Genomic DNA, 23,013 nt, shown 5'->3' with positions numbered 1-23,013 from the left:
AGCGCGGCTCCCGGTTGGTCTCCGCAGCCGGGGGAGGGCGAGCATGTGCGCTCGGGTAGGAGGGGGAGGCCGGCGCCTGGCACCGCACGGGGAAGGCGCGGGAGCGGACGCGCTGCCCACCCGCCGCAGACGCGCCCCCGCCGCCGCCCGGGCCCGAGGGCGGGGCCCCTCGCTGGGGCGGCCCCTCCCCGCCCCTCCCTCCCGGCCTCGGGCCTCCCCAGCCCGGCCGGCCCTCCCGCGGGCGGCACTCGGGCACCGGGCTCGCCGGGACCAGAGCCGCGAGCCCGCCAGCCGGCGCCATGGGCTGCGACGGCCGCGTGTCGGGGCTGCTCCGCCGCAACCTGCAGCCCACGCTCACCTACTGGAGCGTCTTCTTCAGCTTCGGCCTGTGCATCGCCTTCCTGGGGCCCACGCTGTTGGACCTGCGCTGCCAGACACACAGCTCGCTGCCCCAGATCTCCTGGGTCTTCTTCTCGCAGCAGCTCTGCCTCCTGCTGGGCAGCGCCTTCGGGGGCGTCTTCAAGAGGACGTGAGTGCCGCACCCGTTCGCCCCCGCCCCGCGGCCCCCGGCACCCACCCTCGCCGGGCCGACCCTTCCCTCCTGCCCTGCGACCCGGCCTCTGCCCCAGCCCCGTGGGGCTGCCCGTCGCCCCCGCCTCCCGGCTGCGACCACCCCTCCCAGCTCCGCCTTGGCGGAAGAGCTGCCTCCCTTCCTCCCTCCCCCGCAGCTCTCCCTGGAAAACTCTCTCCAGAGACTGAAGGTGACTTCTGGCTTATTTATTTGTCATCACTTATCCCTGTGAGAGGATAAAACCAGTTCCCACCTGGTTCCCCCACCCACCGCCCCGTGGGGAGAGGAGTGATAGAGTTTGCAGAGGTGGGGAGGGTGCCCCTCTTACACAGCTCCTCTGGGGTTTATCAGTAGCCCCGGCTGCCGGGGGCAGGATTGGCAGTGAGGTGGAGGGATCCTGGGAGGGCCAGCTCTGTGGCGGTGCGGGGTGCTGAAGGTGGCCTGCAGCTTGACTGATTCCCAGGGCCAGGCTCCACTGTAGGCAGCTCCACATCAGCTAACACAGGCTGTCCCTTCCCCCGGGTAGCCACGGAGTCGGTGGGTCCTGTGTAGCCCTCCTCCTGAGGCAGCCAGAACATGGTTCCTGCATTGGCCTCCGAGACACACAGAACCTCACCGTTAAGGCCAGGTTGGGAGGGGCAGGGCACTTTACCCATAGCTTGGTAAGGTGACACTCCAGCCTGGTGCCAAGGTTCCTCTCCACTCCCCACCCACCTCATGCTACTCCTGCTTGGCCTCTGCCCCAGGACAGGGCTCTGGACTCTCCCTGGCACCACCGCCAGAAATCCCCCTTTGATACCATTGCAGCGCCTTATTCTCTCGACTTAAATTGAACAGGGCCACCTCCGGGGGCCCTTGTGGAAAGACAGCAAGATTCACTCTTCCAGTGCAGCATGGAAAACAGAGACCCATAATAGAATAGGGAATAGATGACTTGCAAGCCAGAGGCTGTTGTGTGATTTCTCCAGTCCCCAGCTCCTGGCTGAGTGGTTTCCCAGATCCCATGGACTCAGTCGAGCAAGCAGCCGGCCTGGAGACAAAACCACAGTTGGGCTATCCCAGAGAAACCCCTGGAGGGGCTGTAATGGGCTGTGCTCACGCCTAGAGGTGTTGGTGAGGGCAGGTGTTTCCATCCATCCACCTCGCTTCCAGAGCTGGTGGAGGGAGCACAGGTGTCAGTACAGATGGACCCCCCCCCCACTTTAAGCCTTAAAAACATGACCAATTTTGGAAGTGATTATCCCCATTTTCCCCAAATCCTCTTGTAAACCAAATTATTCTCCTCTTAAAAAGCAAGTCTCCTTGTGTACACCAGTGTTTCATGGGTGTGGTACAGGATTGGAATATACAGAAGATTCAGAAAATCTTAAGAAAAAGCTCAAGATTTATTCTGCCTAGAGGTTTAATTAGAAACCAAGGTAAAGTATCTGTGGCTAGCACAGGTTTTTTGGTTTTAAGTACTTTGACTTACAAAAGCTCCTTTACCTAGAACTTTTAAAGAACATATGTAGTGCAAAGAACACGAAGGGGAATGAGGATAATTTGAAATGACAGGTTGGCAGGGCAGGGTTTGTGAAGCCACGCAGAGATGCACACCCACCCAGCTGGGCCATCTCTCCCTGGGTAGCTTGGTGTCTCCCTCAGCACTGCTTACCCAACAGGGGGCTCTGAACAGGCAGCAGAGAGAACCCTGCAGCAGGAACTGGCTCACAGAAGAGAAAAAAAATCATGGTAACAATGATAACTAACTTTATTCTGCACTTACTGTGTGCCAGGCACTGTTCACAGTACTTCACATGTATCAGCCCATTTAATCTTCACAACCACCTTGCAAAGTAGTACTGTTATCTCCATTGTATGCATAAGGAAGTGGAGGCACAGAGAGGTTAAGAAACTTGGCCCACAGCACATGGTTGTTAAGAAGAGGCCTAGCCAGAATTTGAACACAGGCGTTGTCTCTAAAACAGATACTTAGGCAATGCCTCTTGTTTTGTGAGTAATCAGTGTAAACTCTGCGGATCAGGCACAGGTTTGGGATGAGTAGCCCTGAGGATGCTCATGGGCTGGGTGTTCCTGAGCTCTGACAACTTCTAGGAATGTAATGGTGACCCTCTGGGGCTTCCTGCTGAGATCTTTGGGGGGTGGGGTAGATCCTATCAGTGGTTGAGGTTTGAATTCTGAACCTCAGTCCTCCCACCCCCAAGACAAAATGCCATGAAGAACTCTTGCCTTTGGTTAAGAGAAGAGCAGATATACAGTGGAAACAGAGGGATGTCCGGGGTGGCCTTGAGTGTAGGCGACAGTCTCCCTCCACCTCGCTGACTCTGGGCAGCGCTCATCACAGTCTCCCATCCCCCCCAACAGAAGCTCCACCAGCCCTGCAACAAAGCTTTAAAGCTGGATTCCGTGGGACCATGTCTCAGTTAAAATGCAATACCCCTGCAAGCAAGTGCTTTGCAGCTTAAGTGATTACCAGCTAGCGCTCTCGCTTGGTTTATACTTGTGAGTGGGGGATTGCTTTAACAAATCTGTGAGAGCCAGCTGTTGCGGGGGAGTGGGGGAAAGTTTAGGATGACACATAGGAGAGGAGAGTTGGGGGCAGTGTCTTTCTCGTGGGTTCCTACTCAGGTCCTGCCTACTGCTGGGCCCAGACTGAGGGCGCAGGCTGAATGGGGCTTGTGGATGCCTCCATAGGGATGTACTTTGGGAGGACTACGTGCGGAAGGTGGAGAGCCTTGGCTATTGGAGTGGGTGCGGGGGAAGACTTGAGCTCAGGGCAGCACCAACTTGCTCACTCTCTCAGAGAAAAACTAAAAGCCACCTGTTTGGCAAGGTGTGTAGGTATGTGCTTTGTCAGGCAGGAAAGGGGAAGGGGTATTTAGATTAAAGGTTGGGATTTGTCCTGGTTTCTTGGGGACCTGTCTAACCATCCTAGGCAGTTGGGAGACCCCTTTATCTCAGAGGCATCAGAGTAGGTAAACAACTTTCAGAGCTTCCCCAGGCTTCTCACAGCCTCACCTGGGCCTCTCCCCAGCCCATGCTCTCTTAACAGAGGGTTTGTCAGAGGATTTGTTGAGTTCTTCCTCTCTTTGCCCTGTTCTCTTTCTCTTTCTCCCTCAAATTCCTTCTAATCTGCAAGTCCTACCCTGCCCCAGACCTAGCTATGACTCCCTCCTGGCCATTGCATCAAACCCTGTCTTCCATACACTAGTTGTACAGGCCACCCCCGGATATGCTGGCCCCCTCCAGTCCCTGGAACACAGGACAAACCAGCTTCTCCCCCTGAGCTGGGCCCTGGTTGGTCTCCTATCCAGAAAGCCTCTGCCTCTCCCTCCAGCACCTTGTCTACCAATCAGCATGCAACAAACCTGTGCCAAAAGCCTACTGAGTGTCCAGCACCAGATATTGTCCTTGCTTTAAAAATCAGTCTCAACATGGGGCTGTCATATGGTCCCAACTCCCAAGTATGATCCCCAAATAACTGAAAATGTATGTCCACACACTAAACCTGTACGTGAATGTTCATAGCAGCATTATTCATCCCAGTCAAAAAGTAGAAACAAACCAAATGTCCATCAGCGGATGGACGGACAAACAAAAACGTGGTCTATTCAGCCAGGTGTGGTGGTGGATGCCTTGTTGTTCCAGCTACCTGAGAGGCTAAGGTGGGATGCTCGCTTGAGTCCAGGAGTTCAAAGCCAGCCTGGGCAGCATAGTGAGACTCCAGTGTCAAAAGAAAACAAAACAAAAATGTGGTGTATTGGCCGGATGCGTTGGCTCACTCCTGTGATCCCAGCACTTTGGAAGGCTGAGGCAGGTAGATCACCTGAGGTCAGGAGTTTAAGACCAGCCTGGCCAACATGGTGAAACCCTGTCTCTACTAAAACAACAACAACAACAAAAAAACCACACACAAAAGTTAGCTAGGCATGGTGGTGCGTGCCTGTAATCCCAGCTACTCGGGAGGTTGTGGCAGGAGAATCGCTGGAACCCAGGAGGCAGAGGTTGCAGTGAGCTGAGATTGTGCCATTACACTCCAGCTTGGGTGACAAGAGTGAAACTATGTCTCAAAAAAAGAAAAAAAAAAGTGGTATATCCATGCAATGGAATATCAGTCAGCCATAAAAAGGGATGAGATACTGACACATGCTATACCACAGATGATCTGGAAAACATTATGCTAAGTGGAAGAAGACTGACACAAGAGATCACATATTATATGATTTTATTTATGTAAAAGTTCAGAATAAGGAAATCTGCAGACACAGAAACTAAATTAGTAGTTGCCTGGGGCTAAGGGTAGGGTGTGGAGATGAATGGAGAGTGACTACTAATGAATATAAGATTTCTTTTTTCTTTTTATTTTTTGAGACATAGTCTTGTTCTGTTGCCCAAGCTGAAGTGAGGTGGCGCAATCTCGGTACACTGCAAACTCCGCCTCCCGGGTTCAAGCAATTCTCATGCCTCAGGCCTCCCTAGAAGCTGAGATTACAGGCATGTGCTGCCACACCCAGCTAATTTTTGTATTTTTAGTGGAGACAGGTTTCACCATGTTGGCCAGTCTGGTCTCGAACTCCTGACCTCAAGCAGTCCACCTCCCTTGGCCTCCCAAAGTGCTGGGATTACAGGTGTGAGCCACTGCGCCCAGCCTGGATATAAGATCTCTTTTTGGGGTGATAGAAATGTTCTAAAGGTAGATTGTAGTGATGGTTTTACAACTCCAAATATTCTAAAAACCATTAAATTGTATGCTTAAATATGTGAATTTTATAGTATGTAATTTATATGTCAATTTTTTTTTTTTTTTTTGAGACGGAGTCTTGCTCTGCCACCCAGGCTGGAGTGCAGTGGCCGGATCTCAGCTCACTGCAAGCTCCGCCTCCCGGGTTTACGCCATTCTCCTGCCTCAGCCTCCCAAGTAGCTGGGACTACAGGCACCCGCCTTGTCGCCCGGCTAGTTTTTTGTATTTTTAAGTAGAGACAGGGTTTCACCGTTTTAGCCAGGATGGTCTCGATCTCCTGACCTCGTGATCCGCCCGTCTCGGCCTCCCAAAGTGCTGGGATTACAGGCTTGAGCCACCGCGCCCGGCCCCTGTCAATTTTTTTAAGTTAAAAAAACCTCAAAGCCACGTTAGGTGGCTCACACCTGTAATTCCAGCACTTTGGGAGGCAAGGTGGGAGGATCACTTGAGGGCAGGAATTCAAGACCAGCCTGGGCAACAAAGTGAGACCTTGTCTCTAAAAAAATTTTTAAATTAGCTGGGCATGGTGGTGCACACCTGTAGTCCCAGCTACTCAGGAGGTGGAAGTGGGAAGGTCACTTGAGCCTGGAGGTTGAGGCTGCAGTGAGCCATGAATGCACCCCTGCGCTCCCACCTGAGCAACAGAGCGAGATCCTATCTCAAAAACCAAAATAAAAATCTCAAAACTTATCCCACCCATTAATTCACTCATTCAACAAATACCTCTTGAGCCGGATCCTGTTTTAAGGGTGAATACGACAGACAAAGTAAAAGTCACTGCACTCATGGAGCCCACACTCTAGAGAATTTTACATTGTGAAATGAAGGCAATCAAGCAGGGTAGCATGGAGAGTGGCACATTTTGGGGGCTACTTAGCTAGGTGCTCAAGGAAGCCCTTTCTGGGGAGGTGATATTAAAGCTGGCTCTTGCGTGACAGGAGAGAGCCAGGCATGCAAAGAAATTGAGCGAGAGGTGTTCCAAGTGAACAGACTGCAAGTTCAAGCTCAACCAACATCTAAGGAGCACGCCCTGTGTGCCCAGCACCAAGGTGGGCCCCAGGGGATGCTGTCATGCACAAGTTACAGCTCCCAACCTCAGAGTCTAACAGGGTGGTCCTGCCGTAGCTTGGAATCTCCCCAAAGACCAGTTTGTCTGCCCCCCCTTTGGATCTCTCCAGCTTTAACATGGGGTCTTGAACAACTGGAGTATCAGTGTGAAGGCTGGGGTGACCAAGTTTGAGGGGGGCCTTTTTACCCCTGGCCTTACCCTCAGTCTCAGCTGCCCCTTCCCCATCAGCCTGGCCTGAGATAGAGTTACTAGCCTGCCCTAGCTCCCAGGGGGACTCTTGTCACCTGGTTTCTTGTCCTAGGTCCCCAAACCATCTCCTTCTGGGCTGTTGCCCCTTTGGGTGTGGATAGGGGCTAGGGACACTTCCATCTGTGACTCTTCCACAGTTCTGCTCTCTGCACCTCTCCCCTGGTCCTTTGAGGAAGGGGATTATCCAGGCTAGGAGGGGAGAGGCAGGAGGAAGATATCCTGAGCATCCCTGCTGGGCAGAGGGATCACCTGGGACAAAAATGTGAAGAGAATGTCAATGCCATCAGGCCCTACCCAGGGTGGCATGGGGGATGGGCCTCAGCAGCATTCTTCCCCACCCCTGGGGTAGCAGGCAGGAGTGGGCTGCCTGGCATCTTACTTCTCAGGACCTTCCCCTGTTTCGGAGCCAACCATTCCCTCCTCTTTTCACAGAACCAGGAAGGCAAGAACAGGTGCCCAAGGCAGAGCCAGGTCAAAGTGATCATGTGTCCCCTGTGGATAAGGCAGAGCATGGGGCTGAAGGGGGTAGCAGCAGCTCAAGGTCACCCAGCAAGAGGGGCTGGGTAGGGACTCCAGCAGAGCCACAGCTCACCTGGGGAGATCTGGCTCCCCTCCTCTTCCCTCTCCCACTTAGACCTTCTATGTGGAGCCATTAATAAGTAACTTGGTCATTTCTGAGACCTCCTGAAGTATGTTTTCCAGACTGTCCAGGCTATTTCTTGGGTCTCTCTGGGCCTTGGGGAAAGTGAGGCTCTTTCTGTAATTGGCCTGAATTAACCTGTGAGCCCAGGACCAGGGGAGGGAAGATCAATGCCACTCTGCCACTCTGCTGGCTTTGCCTGGGTTGGGAGCCAAGACTTTGGATCCTGGCTTAGTTCTACTGCTCTCTTTTCCCCTATCTGGGCCTCAGTTTTCTGATCTGTAAAATGAGGGACAGGACTCATGTCATTGCTGCCACCTTAGCTGGGATGCTGCCCAGGGTGGGGAGTTAGTGGGACAGGGGACAAGGGGCAGGAGCAGGGGTACCTCCCTCCAACAGTTCCTGGGCCAGCCTCCCAGGGTCACCTCAAAGGGCCCTGCAGCAGGAATAGGGGCAGGCCTGGGAGGGTAGAATCTGGGAGCTGGCACTGGTCTCTGTACCCTGTCAGCTCAGTGTAGTTCTCTGAGCCCAACATTGCTCTTTGAGGAAGTCAAGGCCAGCAGGGAGGCAGTGAGCACCTGGGAGGGGTGGCAGGTGGCCAGGGGAAAAATCCCAGAGAGTGAGCAAAGGAGGATGAAATGTCACATCACATGGACTCCTCCTGGCAACCTCATGCAGAGCTTGTTATCCCCATTTTACAGCAGAGGAAAGTGAGGCTCAGAGGGGCTAAGCATAAGTGGCTTGCCCAAGCCACACGACTGGGAAGTGGCCGAGGTGGGCCTAGAACCCAGTATTCTGATTCCAGATCCCACTCCATCCTGGATGCCAAAACTGTTTTGACATGGTTATTCCCTAATTTTTAATGATCCACATTCCTAGAAGGGGCTATTGACCAAGCCATTTAAAACAGGCAATAAGTGTATTTCAGTCTGGCTCTGGGATGTGTCTGGAACTTCCTTTTCCTTGGCAACAGCATATCATTCTAAAGAAATTTGTTCAGGCTGATGTTTGGAATGCCCAGGCACAGCCCTGTGGAAGCATCTGGGGAGGGTGGGCAGCCTGGGATCTACAGACAAGATTTCCTGTGGTACAGATGTCCCCATTTATTGGGAACAGGTCTCCATCGCCCTAACCTCTAGGCCTATCAAGCTAAAATCACAGCCCAGGGAGATGCAGGGAGGGGATTTCCCAGGCGTGGTTCTCTCCAGCCTCCCTTTTCCGTCTTTTCTGTCTTTATTCCTCCCTCCTGCCTGTGGCTGAGCCTGGGACAGACCATGTCCCCAGTGGGCACCTAGTGTCCTTCTCAAGAATGACAGGTGAGATGAGACAAAGAGCAGCAAACAGGACAGAGATGAGACCTGGACAGGGCTTCCTGACCCCTTCCAGTCCTTCCTGACCCCTTCCCCTTTTCCCGATCCCCCACTGTGCACCTGGCACCTTCCTGGCAACCCATCCCTACATGATTCTTTCTCTGCCTCTGTCTCTGTCACCCCTATCAGATAAACTAGCAAAACTCCCACATCAGCCTCCCAGCAGTGCCTAGTCCCTTCTACCAGGCCATCCTGTGTGGGGTGGCAAGACAAGCATTCCCCAAGCACTGCGCCAGTCACTAGCCATATCCAGGAACCTGGGTTGAGCATCTGCAGGGCCGAACTTGGGGCCAGGCATGGCTTCCACAATGAACAGGCGGAGGCAGATGCCTGGGGAAGCTGGTGGTGGAGCCAGCAGTGATGCTCACGAGCATGTGGAGCTCTGCTAACCCCCGCAGAGGGGTGTTAGAGGCGCATGTTCTAGAGACTGCAGCTGCTCTCCAGTGCTTCCTAGCCCTGCCATTCAACGCTCTGCAGAATCTGGCCTCCTATTCTCGGCTGGCGCTCCCCTCTCCAGCCTGGCTGGGTCTGTGGCTCCCTCCCCTCCCCTCCCCTCCTGCATTTGCACCTTCTGAGTGGAGCCATTAGTGAGTAACTCGGTCACATACCCATACACATGCACCCACATGTGCACACACACACTCCTCCCTGGAAAAGCAGCATAGCATAGGGACTATCAAGCCAGAAGACCTTGGTTAGAGTTCAGGCTCTGTCTGCTGCTATCTTAGCCTTTCTCAGCCCAAGTTTACTCACGGGTCAAATAGGCACAACGACAAAGCCTGCCTCACAGCCTTGTCATATGCACCAAATGACAAACGTTAGCAGTTGTCGGCAGACCACAGTAGCACTCGCTGTTATCCTGGTTTCCTTTCCCATACCTCTGCGCAGCCCCCGCCCATATCAGTTCACTGATCCCAGATCCCGTTCCCCTCAGGACTTTGCTGCAGGATGCATGATTTCACCACTTCCCTGCAGGACTGAAAGGCAATAATGATAATGGGCTAGTTCTTCAAGAGAGTTTTTGCACTTGCCTTGGGGCATCCCTGCTTACACAAAGTGATGAGTGAGGTGGTAGAAATGTCATGTCCTGGTACTGGCGTCAGTGGGGGGACCTCTGAGAGTGCAGACAGGTGACCCTCTTGCTATTCCTGAAGTCAGGCCACTCAGGAGGCTGCCTAGTCTGTCTTGTCCAGGGAAAGGGAGGGGAAGAGAGAGAACTATGATGAGCAGCCTGCTGTTTCATCAGCCGCATGGTGTGTGTTAGCATTGCCTCTCCATGACGCACTCTCCCTCCATCTCCTTCTAACAGCTGGCCTTGAGGTTGGTCCCCTTCCCCTCCCCCATGAGTTCTGAGTTGGGAACACACTGGGGTCATGACTGTCATGATCGGTAATCTCCCCAGCAGATCAGCCTGGAAACAAGAAAAGAGAAAATAATGAACTGCTGCTATCAGCAGAGCCGTTCTGATAGAGGATTTAATCAAAGATGGGGCAAGATGAGATGGCTGAGGACCAAGGCCAAGAGCCAAGGGGGTCAGGGCAGAAGCTCTGGAAAGACAGCCTGAGGCCCTCCCCTTTTTTTTTTCAGTGTGAAACTCCGAGAGGCCTTTCCCCCTCTGTCTCTCAGCTCCCACCTTTCCAGGTCCAGCAGCCACAGTGGAGGCTGATGAAGGGGCTCTCTCACTTTTCATAATCTGCGAAAGTTCCTCTACAGTCTCCAAAACCTTCCTGCTGCCCAATCTCTCCTCTCCGACATTAGACTTTCAGACTGGTCTCAGAAAATACAAGTCTTAATCCTTTCTCTGAGAGTCTGGTTATTGGGCAGAGTGTCCTAAAAAAGACCTTGACAGAGCCTGAGACACTCCATCCATTCATTCACTCATTCATTCATTCACTGGTAGGGTAGCAGGCCCTCCCCCTGCCTCCTGTGGGCTTTTCTATTATCTGAAGAAGGGGAAGATCAACACGGTCACCTCTCAGTGACCACAGTGGCCACAGTGCCTCCTTTCCCCACGTCTGCACATTTGCCAGGCACAGAGCCTGAGACCTCTGCCTGCTACAGGGGTCACAAAATCACCTGAATACCTGGGCTGTGGGTGCTGGTGCGGGTGGCTCAGGCCGGGTGCCTGTGAAGTAATGGCTGCCTTACTATTCCTGTGTGGAGAGGGCACAGGGCAGCCAGTGCCAAATCCTGCACAGGAGGAAATGCCCAGCTCAGGGACTTCTGGGCTCAGGTTCCATCCGGGTCCCACCTGCGGTTGCATGCCTGTGGCACAGGTCTCTTGAGATGCTCAAAGCAGGTTCCTTGTAAAGGGTGGGAAATATTTTTGCATTTAATTGCTTTTAAGTAAACCATTTAGGGTTTAAGGAAATAACATACAAGTGTTTGTCAATAGAATAATAGTGGCTAGGCTTTGTGAAGTGTCCTGCAGCCACCTTGTGAGGTAGATTGTTATCTGAGCAGACGTTGACAACTTGCCCACAGCTAATAAGTGAGCAGCTTCTTCCTCAGCTCTCTTCCTTTTCTGCCAGAGGGGGAGAAATGTCTTGGCTGCCCAGACCACCCAGTGAATGGAGGAGAAGCGGGAGGGGATGCTTCCAGCCCCCTCCCCTGACATCACCCTTCCCTCCTGCAGCCTGGCCCAGTCACTATGGGCCCTGTTCACCTCCTCTCTGGCCATCTCCCTGGTGTTTGCCGTCATCCCCTTCTGCCACGATGTGAAGGTGCTGGCCTCAGTCATGGCACTGGCGGGCTTGGCCATGGGCTGCATCGACACCGTGGCCAACATGCAGCTGGTGAGGATGTACCAGAAGGACTCGGCCGTCTTTCTCCAGGTGAGCCCAGCCAGCAGGCACAGGACTGGGAGCTGGGGAGGGTGTGGGAGCTCTCTAGGCCCCCTCAGTCTCTCTCAGCCTCCTCCCCCAGGGAGCCACTTACCAGCAGGGTTAGTAAGTTCTGGACTCCCATCTCTAAAGCAGAGCAGTGATCCCTGCCCTCACTGCAGGGTGTCCCATGAGCCTCAGCGCTCAGGAAAGAAAACTTTATGAACTGGAAAGAGCGTATGACTCAGGGCTTGCCTCCCCTCTCCTTCCCCTCCTTCCCTCTCTCTCCTTTCTTCTTCCTTCTCCCCCCAGGATTCAGCCAGTCCTTCCCTTTTTGTGCCTAGGATTCAGCCAGTCTTTCCCTTTTTGTGCCCCCTTCCCTTTAGAGTGTTAGCTGGTGGATGCTACCATGGGGATCAGTCCCAACTGGGGATTGACAGAGATGGGGAGGGAACTGGGCACTGTCACCCGAGTCATCCCAGGCCGGCAGCGTGGTTGAGAGAGGATTGTCACTCCTCACGTCTCCTCACCTTTCCTGCTTCCTACCCCCATGGCTCCCTACTCCAGGGCTGGGCAGCAGGCCCCAGATGGGGCAGAGGGTGGGATTGGGGGAGGGGGCTCAGTGTGGGTACTCTGGGCTGGAGGCCAGGCCACTGCTTCCCTGGGCTGAAGACTGAGCCACGCCCCTACCTGCCACCTCTCCTCTGTCCCCAGGTGCTCCATTTCTTCGTGGGCTTTGGCGCTCTGCTGAGCCCCCTTATTGCTGACCCTTTCCTGTCTGAGGCCAACTGCTTGCCTGCCAATAGCACAGCCAACACCACCTCCCGAGGCCACCTGTTCCACGTCTCCAGGGTGCTGGCCCAGCACCACGTAGAGGCCAAGCCTTGGTCCAACCAGACGTTCCCAGGGCTGACTCCAAAGGACGGAGCAGGGACCCGAGTGTCCTATGCCTTCTGGATCATGGCCCTCATCAATGTGAGTGTCCCTGGGGCGGGCCGGGTAGGGAGCTAGTGGACAGTCCACACATCCCAGTCCACCCCACACCCAGTGCAGATTCTTCAGATGCTGAGAAGCGTGCTGGGGCTGAGGTGTGCATCCCAGAGGCAGGAGGATGGGAGGACTAACCCTCCCCGGGATCCCCCACGCTACTCCACCTGTGATTGCAGTTCTCAAGGAAGGTAAAACAATGAGCAGGCTGAGCGCAGTGAAAATCAGGGTCAACTGTCCAATTATCTGAGGCTCTGTGGGAAACTCGTTTTTTTCTCCAAGGCCAGATGAAGTGGGCCCTGGACAGACCCTGGCAGGAAGTGGCAGGTTTTTCTCTGGGGCCTTTCATCGATGGTGGGATTCTCTTGTACCCTGCTGTCAGGGACTCCTGTGGAGGCTAGGGGACAGACAAGATGGCCTCTGAAGGGCCCTGCCTGCCACGGCAGCCTGTGGCAGGAACAGTGAGAGACCCCTTCACTCCATGACTGCGTCAGATACCGAGGCCCGCTTTGTACACCCCTGCCAAGTCAGCACTGACTCAGGCCTCTGGCTGGAAACCTCCTCTGGTGCTCTGCAAACCCAAGTTGGGATCTCTCACGTTAGCCCATACTGGAGCCAGAGCGTCAGGTGGGGAGACCCTCTACCCACATCCGCCTGGCTTGGGGAGGACAGTCAGGAACACCAGAGAAGCCCTGGCTCCTGGGCTGGGGGTGGGAAGCACTCCAGTGGCCACTGTCATGGCTGTGGGGTGGAGGCACCGTGCTGCTTGTCATGGTGGCTTAGAGCCTCTCTTTGCAGTGGGTGGACTTCTCAGCTCTCCTGGGGCAGGTGGGCTGGACTCAGGCACTAGAGCAGCGGCCCAGCTGCTGCTGAGCCTCAGAATATGCCACACACATAGCACTGAAGGGAGCCTTTGAGACCACCATTCCAGTGAGCAGCAGGGCAGGGGTAGGGGTGTCATGCCATCACCAACTCAAAGCCCTGACAAGGGACTGGTAGGGGGCTGAGCCCGGCTGGAAGCCCTGACCCTCAGCATAGACCATCTACCGGCTGCCCCCTCATCACCGGTCCTTTTCCTTCCTTTCCTTTGTAGATTTCCTTTCCCTGGTCGGAATCTCCTCTGGGGGCTCTCATAAACGCACCCTCTCCCTCTGCTCCTTCCCTTTCCAGCCCATGCCCATCCAGTCCTTCCAGGAGGGACCTGTGAAGGGAAGGAGCAGTGTCAGTAGAACCTCTAGGCTGGGACTCCCAGACCAGGAAGCCGGAAGGTCCGGCTTAAGCCCGAGGTTTGTTCTCTCTTGCCCCACGAGGTGCAGACTGGAGGGACTTTGTTTGCTGCAGGATTTCCGGACTTTTTCTGTTGGTTTGTGTCTGAAAATAAACAGTCCAGCACAGAGGAAGATGAGGCTGTGCATATACTCATGAGGGTGCACACGCACACACACATGCACACCCCACCTGTCCTTCTCTGACTTAAGGTGGGGCTGCCTTCCCTGAATGGAATTCTTATAACATCAGGCATGTTCCTGCCAGCAATGCCAGCCAATCCTCTGTGAAGCCCTTCCCAGCACCCACCTCCCTGGAAAGCCCCACCTGAGTGATCACACCTCTCGTACAGCTGTTTCCCCTTGGCCTTCACTCAGGCACTCTGCCACTACAGGCCTCTGTGGGTGGGTTTCCTGTTTCCCCCCTCACACTGGAGGGAGGGCTGTGTCTCCTCCATTAGGGCTCAGCAGGGGCTGTTCTCTCCCCACTCAGGCCTGACTGCCAGGGGCCACGTCTGACCTTGACGTCTTTTTGAGTGTGCAGAAAGGCTCCCAAGGTCACCATAGGGAGGTGCCAACACAGGGGTGGTTTTTGTCTTTCACTCCTGTTAGGTGACTTTGGGAAATACTGGTGAGAGCCAGCCTGCCTCCAGGGGCAGGGAAGGGCTCCCCTAGAACAGCACCAGACAAGGGCTGGCAGTCTGCCGGTCTTCCATCTCTACCCTGCCGGCCTCTCCCATGGGCCGGGCAGACCCCAGTAGCTGGGTGCTCTCACCAGCCTCTAGGAGACATCCGCAGCTCCCTGGGCTTCCTCTCTTTCCTAAGCAAAAGGAACTGGGCTGAAGCTGCAGCAGGAAGGACAGTAGTTAGACTTGAAGTGGTACTTCCTGGCAGCCAGGGTGGTGAGACATAGGCAGGGGCCTCTGAGGGAGGTGGTGGAGGCTTCCCCAGGCAACCTCAGAAGCAGGAGCCATTTCCCACTGCTCTGAAGGAGTTCTGATTTAGCACAAATAGCAGCAGAAGAACATTGGGCTTATGTGTATGGGCTGCTCATAAACATGCATTTTTTCAATCAAAAGGAGACCACGTTTTTGTTTTCAAGCCCCTGAGGAGAGCCTCTGTGCCCTGCTGGGATAGACATCACCAAGGCGGCTCCTCAGGTGGAGATAGCGCTGGAAGAATCAGGATGCCAGGCTCTGTTCTGGCTTTGCCCTGAGTCCACTGTGTGACCAGGGCAGTCTCTCAGTCTCTAGTTTATCCCTCGGATCTCTTCCAGTTCTAACAGGTTATGACGAAGTGATAACATCCCCCAGCATATTTTGTGGAGATGTGATGCCAAAAGCAAAGCTGCTTTGTAAAGCATCATGTGACCCACCAGCATGAAGGAGTGTGAGGTGTGACGCTCCAGCAGGCTCACCCCCAGCACCTCTCCTGGGCCAGCAGAGAGTTTGAGTCTAAGCTCTGCATGTGACAAATACCTGTCTTTTCAGGGAAGTGAGTATGTTGATCAGGCAGGAATTACACCAAGCCTCCCCACTCCTACCTTGGTCAAGGCACCTGGCTTCTTAGGTAGGGATGGCTCAGCTCTTAGCTGGGCACCCTTGGAAAAGAGCTGTCTTCTCCTAGGACTATGCACATGCAGTGTGTGCAGAGGTCAGGCATGGGAAGGGGGAGCCTCAGGGTAGGGCTCTCCTGACCCTCCGCCTGCTCCCCAGCTTCCAGTGCCCATGGCTGTGCTGATGCTGCTGTCCAAGGAGCGGCTGCTGACCTGCTGCCCCCAGAGGAGGCCCCTGCTTCTGTCTGCTGATGAGCTTGCCTTGGAGACACAGCCCCCTGAGAAGGAAGATGCCTCCTCACTGCCCCCAAAGTTTCAGTCACACCCAGGTAGGGGCTAAGATGAATTTGCATTCTCACAGCCTCATGTTGAGGCTTCCTTGGTAACCCCTCTGCCAGAGAGAGTGAATCTAGATCACAGGTGATTTTTTTTTTTTTTGAGACAGAGTTTCACTCTCATCACCCAGGCTGGAGTATAGTGGTGTGATCTCAGCTCACTGCAACCTCCGCTTCCCGGGTTCAAGCGATTCTCCTACCTCAGCCTCCCAAGTAGCAGGGATTACAGTCGCACGTCACCACACCTGGCTAATTTTTGTGTTTTTAAAGTAGAGATGGAGTTTCACCCCATTGGCCAGGCTGGTCTCGAACTCCTGACCTCAGGTGATCCCTCTGCCTCAGCCTCCCAAAGTGCTGGGATTACAGGTGTGAGCCACCATGCCTGGCCACAGGTGATAGTCTTTTTTTTTTTTTTTTCTTTTTATGGTGCAACCTGGCCAAGAGACTGAGGAAGGCAAGCTTCTGGCTCCACCCTCCATTCTGCTCAGCCTTGCCTTTTGTTATGTTGGGCAAGTCACCTGACCTCTCTGAGCCTTGCTTCCACCAAGACTGGGAGATGGACAGGGGTTGTCCCTAACAGAAAGGTAGTAAAAGTGGAGGTAGTAAGTGGGCCCCATCCTGCTGGGCTCTTCTGACTGCCAGCCACAGCCCTGGGACGTGCAGAGGGAGGGAGCAGAAGCTGAGATTCACCCCTGTTTTTCCTGTGCCTCCTGCAGGGCATGAGGACCTGTTCAGCTGCTGCCAAAGGAAGAACCTTAGAGGAGCCCCTTATTCCTTCTTTGCCATCCACATCACAGCCGCCCTGGTCCTGTTCATGACGGATGGGTTGACGGTGAGCCTGCCTCAGAGGGCGCCCCCTACTGGGGGACCCTTCACCCCAAGACTCCAGTCTGGGAAAGGCAAGAGAAAGAGAGGAGCATGCAGGTTTCCTGGAGACCTCTTCTGGAGTACAGTTGATTCAAGAATTTAATCTAAAGCCCTAGGGAGACTGACTCCAGAATCAGTCACAGCGTGTTGGTACTATGGGCTTCTGTCTTGGTCAATTGTTTTTTATTTTTGTTTTATTTTTGTTAGTGCTATATAGGTAGGGGCCTAACTGGTTTGTTGTCAAGGACAGGCTACCTGCATTTTTTAAAGGGGTGGTGCCCTATTCCCCAGTTAGAGGTCATGCTATATAAACGCTAGGGCACTTTGCTTCCTGGAATACATTACAAACCTGGGTGTCTTGAGCCAGTGTTGTAAACAAGCTTCAGGTGGAATTTAGGCCCAGCTGTTCATTCCACTAGTGACCTCTGTTACGTTAGTCAGCACCTTTTTCCAGAAACTTCTTAGGATTATATTAGGGCAGTCGTAAATGGCTGACCAACTGATTGCCATATGATGGCCTCTCCAGAGAAAAAGCCCCAAGAACTTAGATGACCTGATGGAAAGTACTCGTGCCAGTACTGGTTGGCTTCTAGCACTTGGTGTGACCTTGGGCAAGTCACTTCTGTTTACTTTCTCATCTGTAAAACCAGATGCTTGCACACACCTTTTTTTTTTTTTTAAAGTGGTGTTCTACTCTGGTTGAAGTGGGGAGCAGTGCCTGTCTGCCCAGGCCCTGCGGGCACTCCCATGGAGATCCAGAGCCACCTCTCTGGAACACCTAGGTCTCCGCGGTGCAGTCTGTAAGCTAATGCACCCCAGGTTCTGTCCTCAACTTTGGCAAAGTGTGCTCTGTGGCCTTGGCTTAAAGCCCAGCACTGGCTGAGCCTCTGGGAGCGGGAACAGGCAGTCCTCCTTCTGCCCTCACCACACCTGCCCAGCCTGGGCTCCCTTTGTGAGAGTCGTTGTCTGGCTGGGCTGCAGGTGGGCTCAGCGGCACCCGGTCTCTCCACAGGGTGCCTATTCTGCCTTCGTGTACAGCTATGCCGTGGAGAAGCCCCTGTCTGTGGGACACAAGGTAGCCGGCTACCTCCCCAGCCTCTTCTGGGGCTTCATCACACTGGGCCGGCTCCTCTCCATTCCCATCTCCTCAAGAATGAAGCCGGCCACCATGGTTTTCATCAACGTGGTAAGCAGCTGAATAGCCTCCTCTCACTTCCCCTCCTGGGAGAAGCCTTCCCCTCCTGGCCCTACCGGAGGCCTGCACTCTGCCAGCAGGATGGGAACTCAGGAGTAGAGGGAAGACAGGAGAGAGAGGATGACCAGGAAGGGGTGGGAGCCTAGGAGGTGGAGCCTACCTGTGTGACCATGAAAAGTCTCTTCCCCTCTCTGGGCCTCTGATCTTATACCATTAAAACATAAAAGGAAAGGTCTGTAGGAGGTGCTGGCTGCAGTGTGTGGAGCCCCTCTCAGCCGACAACCGGCCACGAGGATGAGGAAAGCCAGTGCTGGCCCTGGTCCTCCTGGGTTTACCTTGGTGCCCAGCTGCTCAGAGCCCTCCAGTCAGTGGAAAGCTGTGGAGGCCAGGGATCCTGCAGCCTTCGGAGTCACCACCTCTGGGCTGGGGCCTGGGGATTTGCATTCTGTAGCTCTCCCAGGGGATTCTTTTTTTTTTTTTTTTTTTTTTTTTTTTGAGATAGGGTCTCACTTTGTCACCCAGGCTAGAGCTCAGTGGTGTAATCTCAGCTCACTGCAACCTCTGTCTCCCAGGTTCAAGTGATTCTCCTGCCTCAGCCTCCCAAGTAGCTGGGATTACAGGAGCCTACCACCATGCCTGGCTAATTTTTGTATTTTTAGTGGTGATGGGGTTTCACCATGTTGGCCAGACTGGTCTTGAACTCCTGACCTCTCAAGTGATCCACCCGCCTTGGCCTCCCAAAGTGCTGGGATTACAGGAGTAAGCCACTCTACCCAGCCCTAGGTGATTCTTAAGTAGGCAGAAGGGCATGGAGGATGGCCTTCAAGGAACCGATCTGCCTGGGAGGCAGGAGGTCTGGGCCTGAGCAGTGGGTTAAGACTCTTGCCTTGGTGTCCATCCACATCACCATCCATGACACAGGGGTCCACATTACAGACTCCTGCCAAATAGTCTAGTCCAACCTCCCATCAGGCTTGAGCCACCTCTGTAACATCCCTTCCAAGGGGTCCGCTGTCTGCTTAAACACCTCTAGTAACTGCAACTCACTACCTTTCCAAGTAGCCCAATGAGGGTACTAAGCCCAGGAAAGAAAGCATTTCCTTGGTTGAATTTCTAGCAGAGAGGGGGTTTGGACATAATGTTGCAGTTTCAGAGACAAAGATCATGATCCCTGAGAAAGGCCTTTGGATTTGACCTTGTGCCACTTGACCCTCAAGAAAGAAATTTCAGTTCAATGTAGATGGGAGGTGGGTGGGTAAACCCAAACTCAGGAGGTTGAGGGTGAGAGGGAGATGAGCAGTGGAGGAATTTGCATTTCTCTTTGTCAATATTTTTGAGTTGAAGGGAGTTGTGTTCTGCAGGACTCGGGGTGGCATGGGCCTGTTTATAGTAGAGGATGAAGGGAGGACACCTATTAGGAAGAGGAGTCTGTGAAAATACCATTGTGGGAGAGTAACTGAATGAGGAGGGCCCTGACAGAGGGGAGGTGGGATGGAGAGTGGGAGTGGAGGAAGCGCTAAGCTCAGCAAGGAGGAAGGTCCCTGTCCATGGAGCTGGGGCAAAACGATGTCAAAGGGGAAAGGTTCCAGAAGAAGAAGGGCACAGATATGGTGGCCAGTCCTGGCTTCCTTGTCTAGGTCAGACACAAGGCCAATTGCTAAGACAGAGGAGAGTGGGTGGAAATCTGGGTTTGGGAAAAATAAAGGTCTGAAGCATCCACATGTGTTAGGCATTGCCCATAGATACTCACCTGGGGTGCTGGGTTTTAAAAAGGGAAATCAGGTTCCTGGGCCCAACCCAGACTGAGTGAATCCGAATGTCCCGGAGAAGGCATAGCAATCTATATATTAAACAAATGCCTCACGGGAATCACATCATCCAGCAAGCTTAGGAAAACACTGTCCTAGAACAAGTGACTCCCAAATACATTAGATTCACTGGAACTGCTTTTTGAAAACAGGATCATGAAAAGGCCAGGCGCAGTGGCTCACACCTGTAATCCCAGAACTTTGGGAGGTTGAAGCGGGCAGATCACGAGGTCAGGAGTTCAAGACCAGCCTGACCAACATGGTGATACCCCATCTCTACTAAAAATACAAAAATTAGCCAGGGGTGGTGGCATGTGCCTATAATCCCAGCTACTCAGGAGGCTGAGGTAGGAGAATCGCTTGAACCCAGCAGGTGGAGGTTGCAGTGAGCCGAGATGGCGCCACTGCACTCCAGCCTGGTAACAGAGCGAGACTTCATCTCAAAAAAAAAAGAGAAAATAGGATCATGGACCCTGTACCCCAGAGATTCTAATTTAGGAGGTGTGGAGAGGAGCCTGGGCCTCTGGCTTGTTTTGGAAGCTTTCCAGGTGCTTTTGTGGGCACCCTGTTTGGGAACTGCAGCTGAGTGGCCCTGAGCAAGCCTCTCCTGTGTAGATGTGATGTGCCTGTGTCATATTCACTGTGACTATTTCTGAGTATTCCTCTCTAGGTTAAATTAATGGCCACCTGTTCTTAGCGTTCTCCTGGAGCTCAACAGCTACTTCCTGACTTAGTATGTTTGTGCTGTGTGCAAAGCCTCGCTGCAAACTGCAGGCCGCCAAATTCTGGAAGACAAGGTTCTTACTTTCAGAGAACTTATGGCCGGCCAGAGGAGGGCAGTGTGCCCTGGCACAGATGGAGGGTGAGGGGGTGTAGGCAGTGGGGATGCAGGCTCAGTGCCAGACTGAGTCACTGGCTGAGGCAGGGGCCACACCGCGTGGGAAGAGAGTTGGTGGAGCTGATAGTTCGCCCTGGTTGTATTTAGTCTTCTATCACCAAGGCTAAAATAAGACTTGGGTGTCTTTAAAATTTCCCCAAATCTGGGGATTTTCAAGGTGACAGTCTTTGAGGCTTGGCTGGAAATGCATGTAGTTTGTACATGGGATAGCCAGGTGGAGGAAGAGGAGCAGGAGTGGTGGCTTCCAAACCCCGGCATCTGTCCCAGGCTCCTAAGTTGAACACTGAATATCAGGAAGGGGCCAGCCCCTGAAGGCAGGAGGTGAGCAGGCCTGGCTGAGGTTCAAAGGCCCATGTTCAAAGGCCTGGGTTAGGGGGTAGGAGGCTAACTTCGGGGGAGCATGGTAGGCAGGGTGGGGCATGGGGAGCAGAAAGAGATGAGGATGGGGAAGTAGACAGGGGCTACATCCTCAGAGTTTTGTAAGCCGGGCTTTGAATTTCATTCTAAGTGGGCAGGAAGCCAATAGAAGGTTTTAAAAAGGTCTGTATTGCATTTTCTTTTTATTTTTTTGCATCTCACAGATACATTTATTCATGCTATGAAGTAAACGGCATTTATACAAGCATCCCATGATATTTCACATTTCCATCTAACATAGCTTGCATTGCATTTTTAAAATTTATTTATTTATTTTTTATAGAGACAGGGTCTCACTATGTGGCCCAGGCTGGTCTCGAACGCCTGGGCTCAAGCGATCCTTCCTGCCTCAGCCGACCAAAGTAGTAGAAGTAGACAGGAACCACCATCTCCAGCCTCTTGCACTGCATTTTAAAAGTGTGCTCTATGTGGAAGAACAGACTGTAGCTGGCAAGAGTCAAGCATGCACTGTCTGTTATTGTAGTCCAGGCACAAGAGGGAGGCGGTTGGGTTGGGGGTAGTCTGGACAGATCCGGAGCGGTGCAAAGATTGAACATGTTTTTTGAGGTGGTATGGACAGGACTTGCTGCTGACCCAGGTGTGGGAGGAATCAAGGACCTTAGACACAGGACTTGAGCAACTGCATGACTGGGATGCTCTCACAGGATTGGCAGAGGAAATTAAAAGTCCAGTTTGGGCCACATGGTTAGTCATCCAGGGACTGACTATATCTAAGGGGCAGCTTTAGGTACAAGTCCGGAGTCCTGCACACAGCTCATGGCTAAAGGGATAGATGTAAGGACGCCTGCTATAGAGGCAGGTGAAACGTGGAGCAGAGCACTGCGGATATGGAAGAGCCAGAACAGAATCCTGGGCCACCTCAACATTAAGAGAGTGAGCAGAGGGGGTAGCAAGAACAAATGGATCTCAAGGACCATGTTCCATGCCAAAGAAAGACATGACCTTTGGAACCACAGATAGGCTATTACTTTCATATTTTTACTGCATGAAAGAAGTCTTTTGTCTTTCCATTTCCATTGTGAAGGGAAGGTGTTTCTCTCTTTCAGCCACTGTTTTGTGGTTGATCCCTCCCCAGGGCAGGAAGTCTGTCTGGGTAAGGCCTCTGAGCCTCGAGAACACCTTCCACCTAACAGATCCTGTGGCAGAGACTGAAGGGCTGCTAGAGGAGCATAAAGGCCTCAAGGATTAGGAGCACCGCCTTTGATTTTCCAATTGGAGTAACTCTCCCAGGATCGGCTCCCAACTCTCCGAAAGTCTTTTCCTTTCTGCATGCCCAGAACTGGAGGGGTTGGGAGCTGGATGAGATTTCTTGCCTAGCTCTATAGTCCGTACTTACTTTTTAAAGAAACAGATGTCCTCATCCAGGAGATTTTTACCTCAAAGCCATAGGCTGCTACAGATCCTTATTTCCTGAGATGTCTAAGAAAAGCCCACAGAGAAACACTAGGACTCATATTTGTCTGATGCACCACAGTGTACAGAGCCCCTTCATTTATATTATTTCACCACCACTCTTTAGTGTGGCTTTTGTAACTATTCCTATTTTGCAGATTAGGAAGTTAAGAATCAGAGCAATCAACTACTTCCGGGTTCCACAGCCGGTAAAAAACACCATTGGGACTTCCACCTGGGTCTTCTGACCCCAAATATTGTGCTGCCTGGGTTTATTCCCGGATACATCTTGCATAGAAGTGACTCAATGCAGACATAAAAACGTGTTTAAAGAACTTAGAAATATGGTTATATTAACAAAAATATGCCTGAGTGACAGAGACCTTGACTGAACTAGAAAGATTTGGCCGGGCATGGGGGCTCATGCCTGTAATCCCAACACTTTGGGAAGCTGAAGCAGATGGATTGCTTGAGCCCAGGAGTTCAAGACCAGCCTGGGCAACATGGCAAAATCCTTTCTCTACTAAAAATACGGAAAATTAGCAGGCCTGGTGGCACGTGCCTGTAGTCTCAGCTACTCAGGAGGCTGAGGTGGGAGGAACGCTTGAGCCCTGTAGGTCGAGGCTGCAGTGAGCTGAGATGGCACCACTGTACTCCAACCTGGGCAACAGAGTGAGACCCTCTCTCTCTAAAAAAAAAAAAGAAAAGAAAAGAAAAAAGATTTCTGGGTCTCCAACCATAGGTTAGCATCTGCCCATGGGAATCTGAGTCAAATCTGAGGGTGCCAAGCTGAGCCACTGACCCTCTCCC

At 53.1% G+C, this 23,013-nt stretch overlaps 1 protein-coding gene across 1 annotated transcript in view; it reads left to right on the top strand.

The window, feature by feature from the left end:
• Positions 1-214: 214 nt before the first annotated feature.
• The window catches only part of MFSD4A (major facilitator superfamily domain containing 4A), a 33,942-nt gene continuing 11,143 nt past the window's right edge, over positions 215-23,013 (top strand). The window contains exons 1-6 of the mRNA XM_010362471.2: positions 215-529; positions 11,277-11,475; positions 12,178-12,438; positions 15,431-15,599; positions 16,322-16,437; positions 17,485-17,658. Coding sequence (XP_010360773.2) covers positions 300-529; positions 11,277-11,475; positions 12,178-12,438; positions 15,431-15,599; positions 16,322-16,437; positions 17,485-17,658 — 1,149 coding nt within the window. The 5' untranslated portion in view covers positions 215-299. The remainder of the gene's footprint in view (positions 530-11,276; positions 11,476-12,177; positions 12,439-15,430; positions 15,600-16,321; positions 16,438-17,484; positions 17,659-23,013) is intronic.

The sequence above is a fragment of the Rhinopithecus roxellana genome, chromosome 8, assembly GCF_007565055.1.
Source record: "Rhinopithecus roxellana isolate Shanxi Qingling chromosome 8, ASM756505v1, whole genome shotgun sequence".
Classification (NCBI taxonomy): domain Eukaryota; kingdom Metazoa; phylum Chordata; class Mammalia; order Primates; family Cercopithecidae; genus Rhinopithecus; species Rhinopithecus roxellana.
This window is presented reverse-complemented; position numbering and strand designations above follow the sequence as displayed.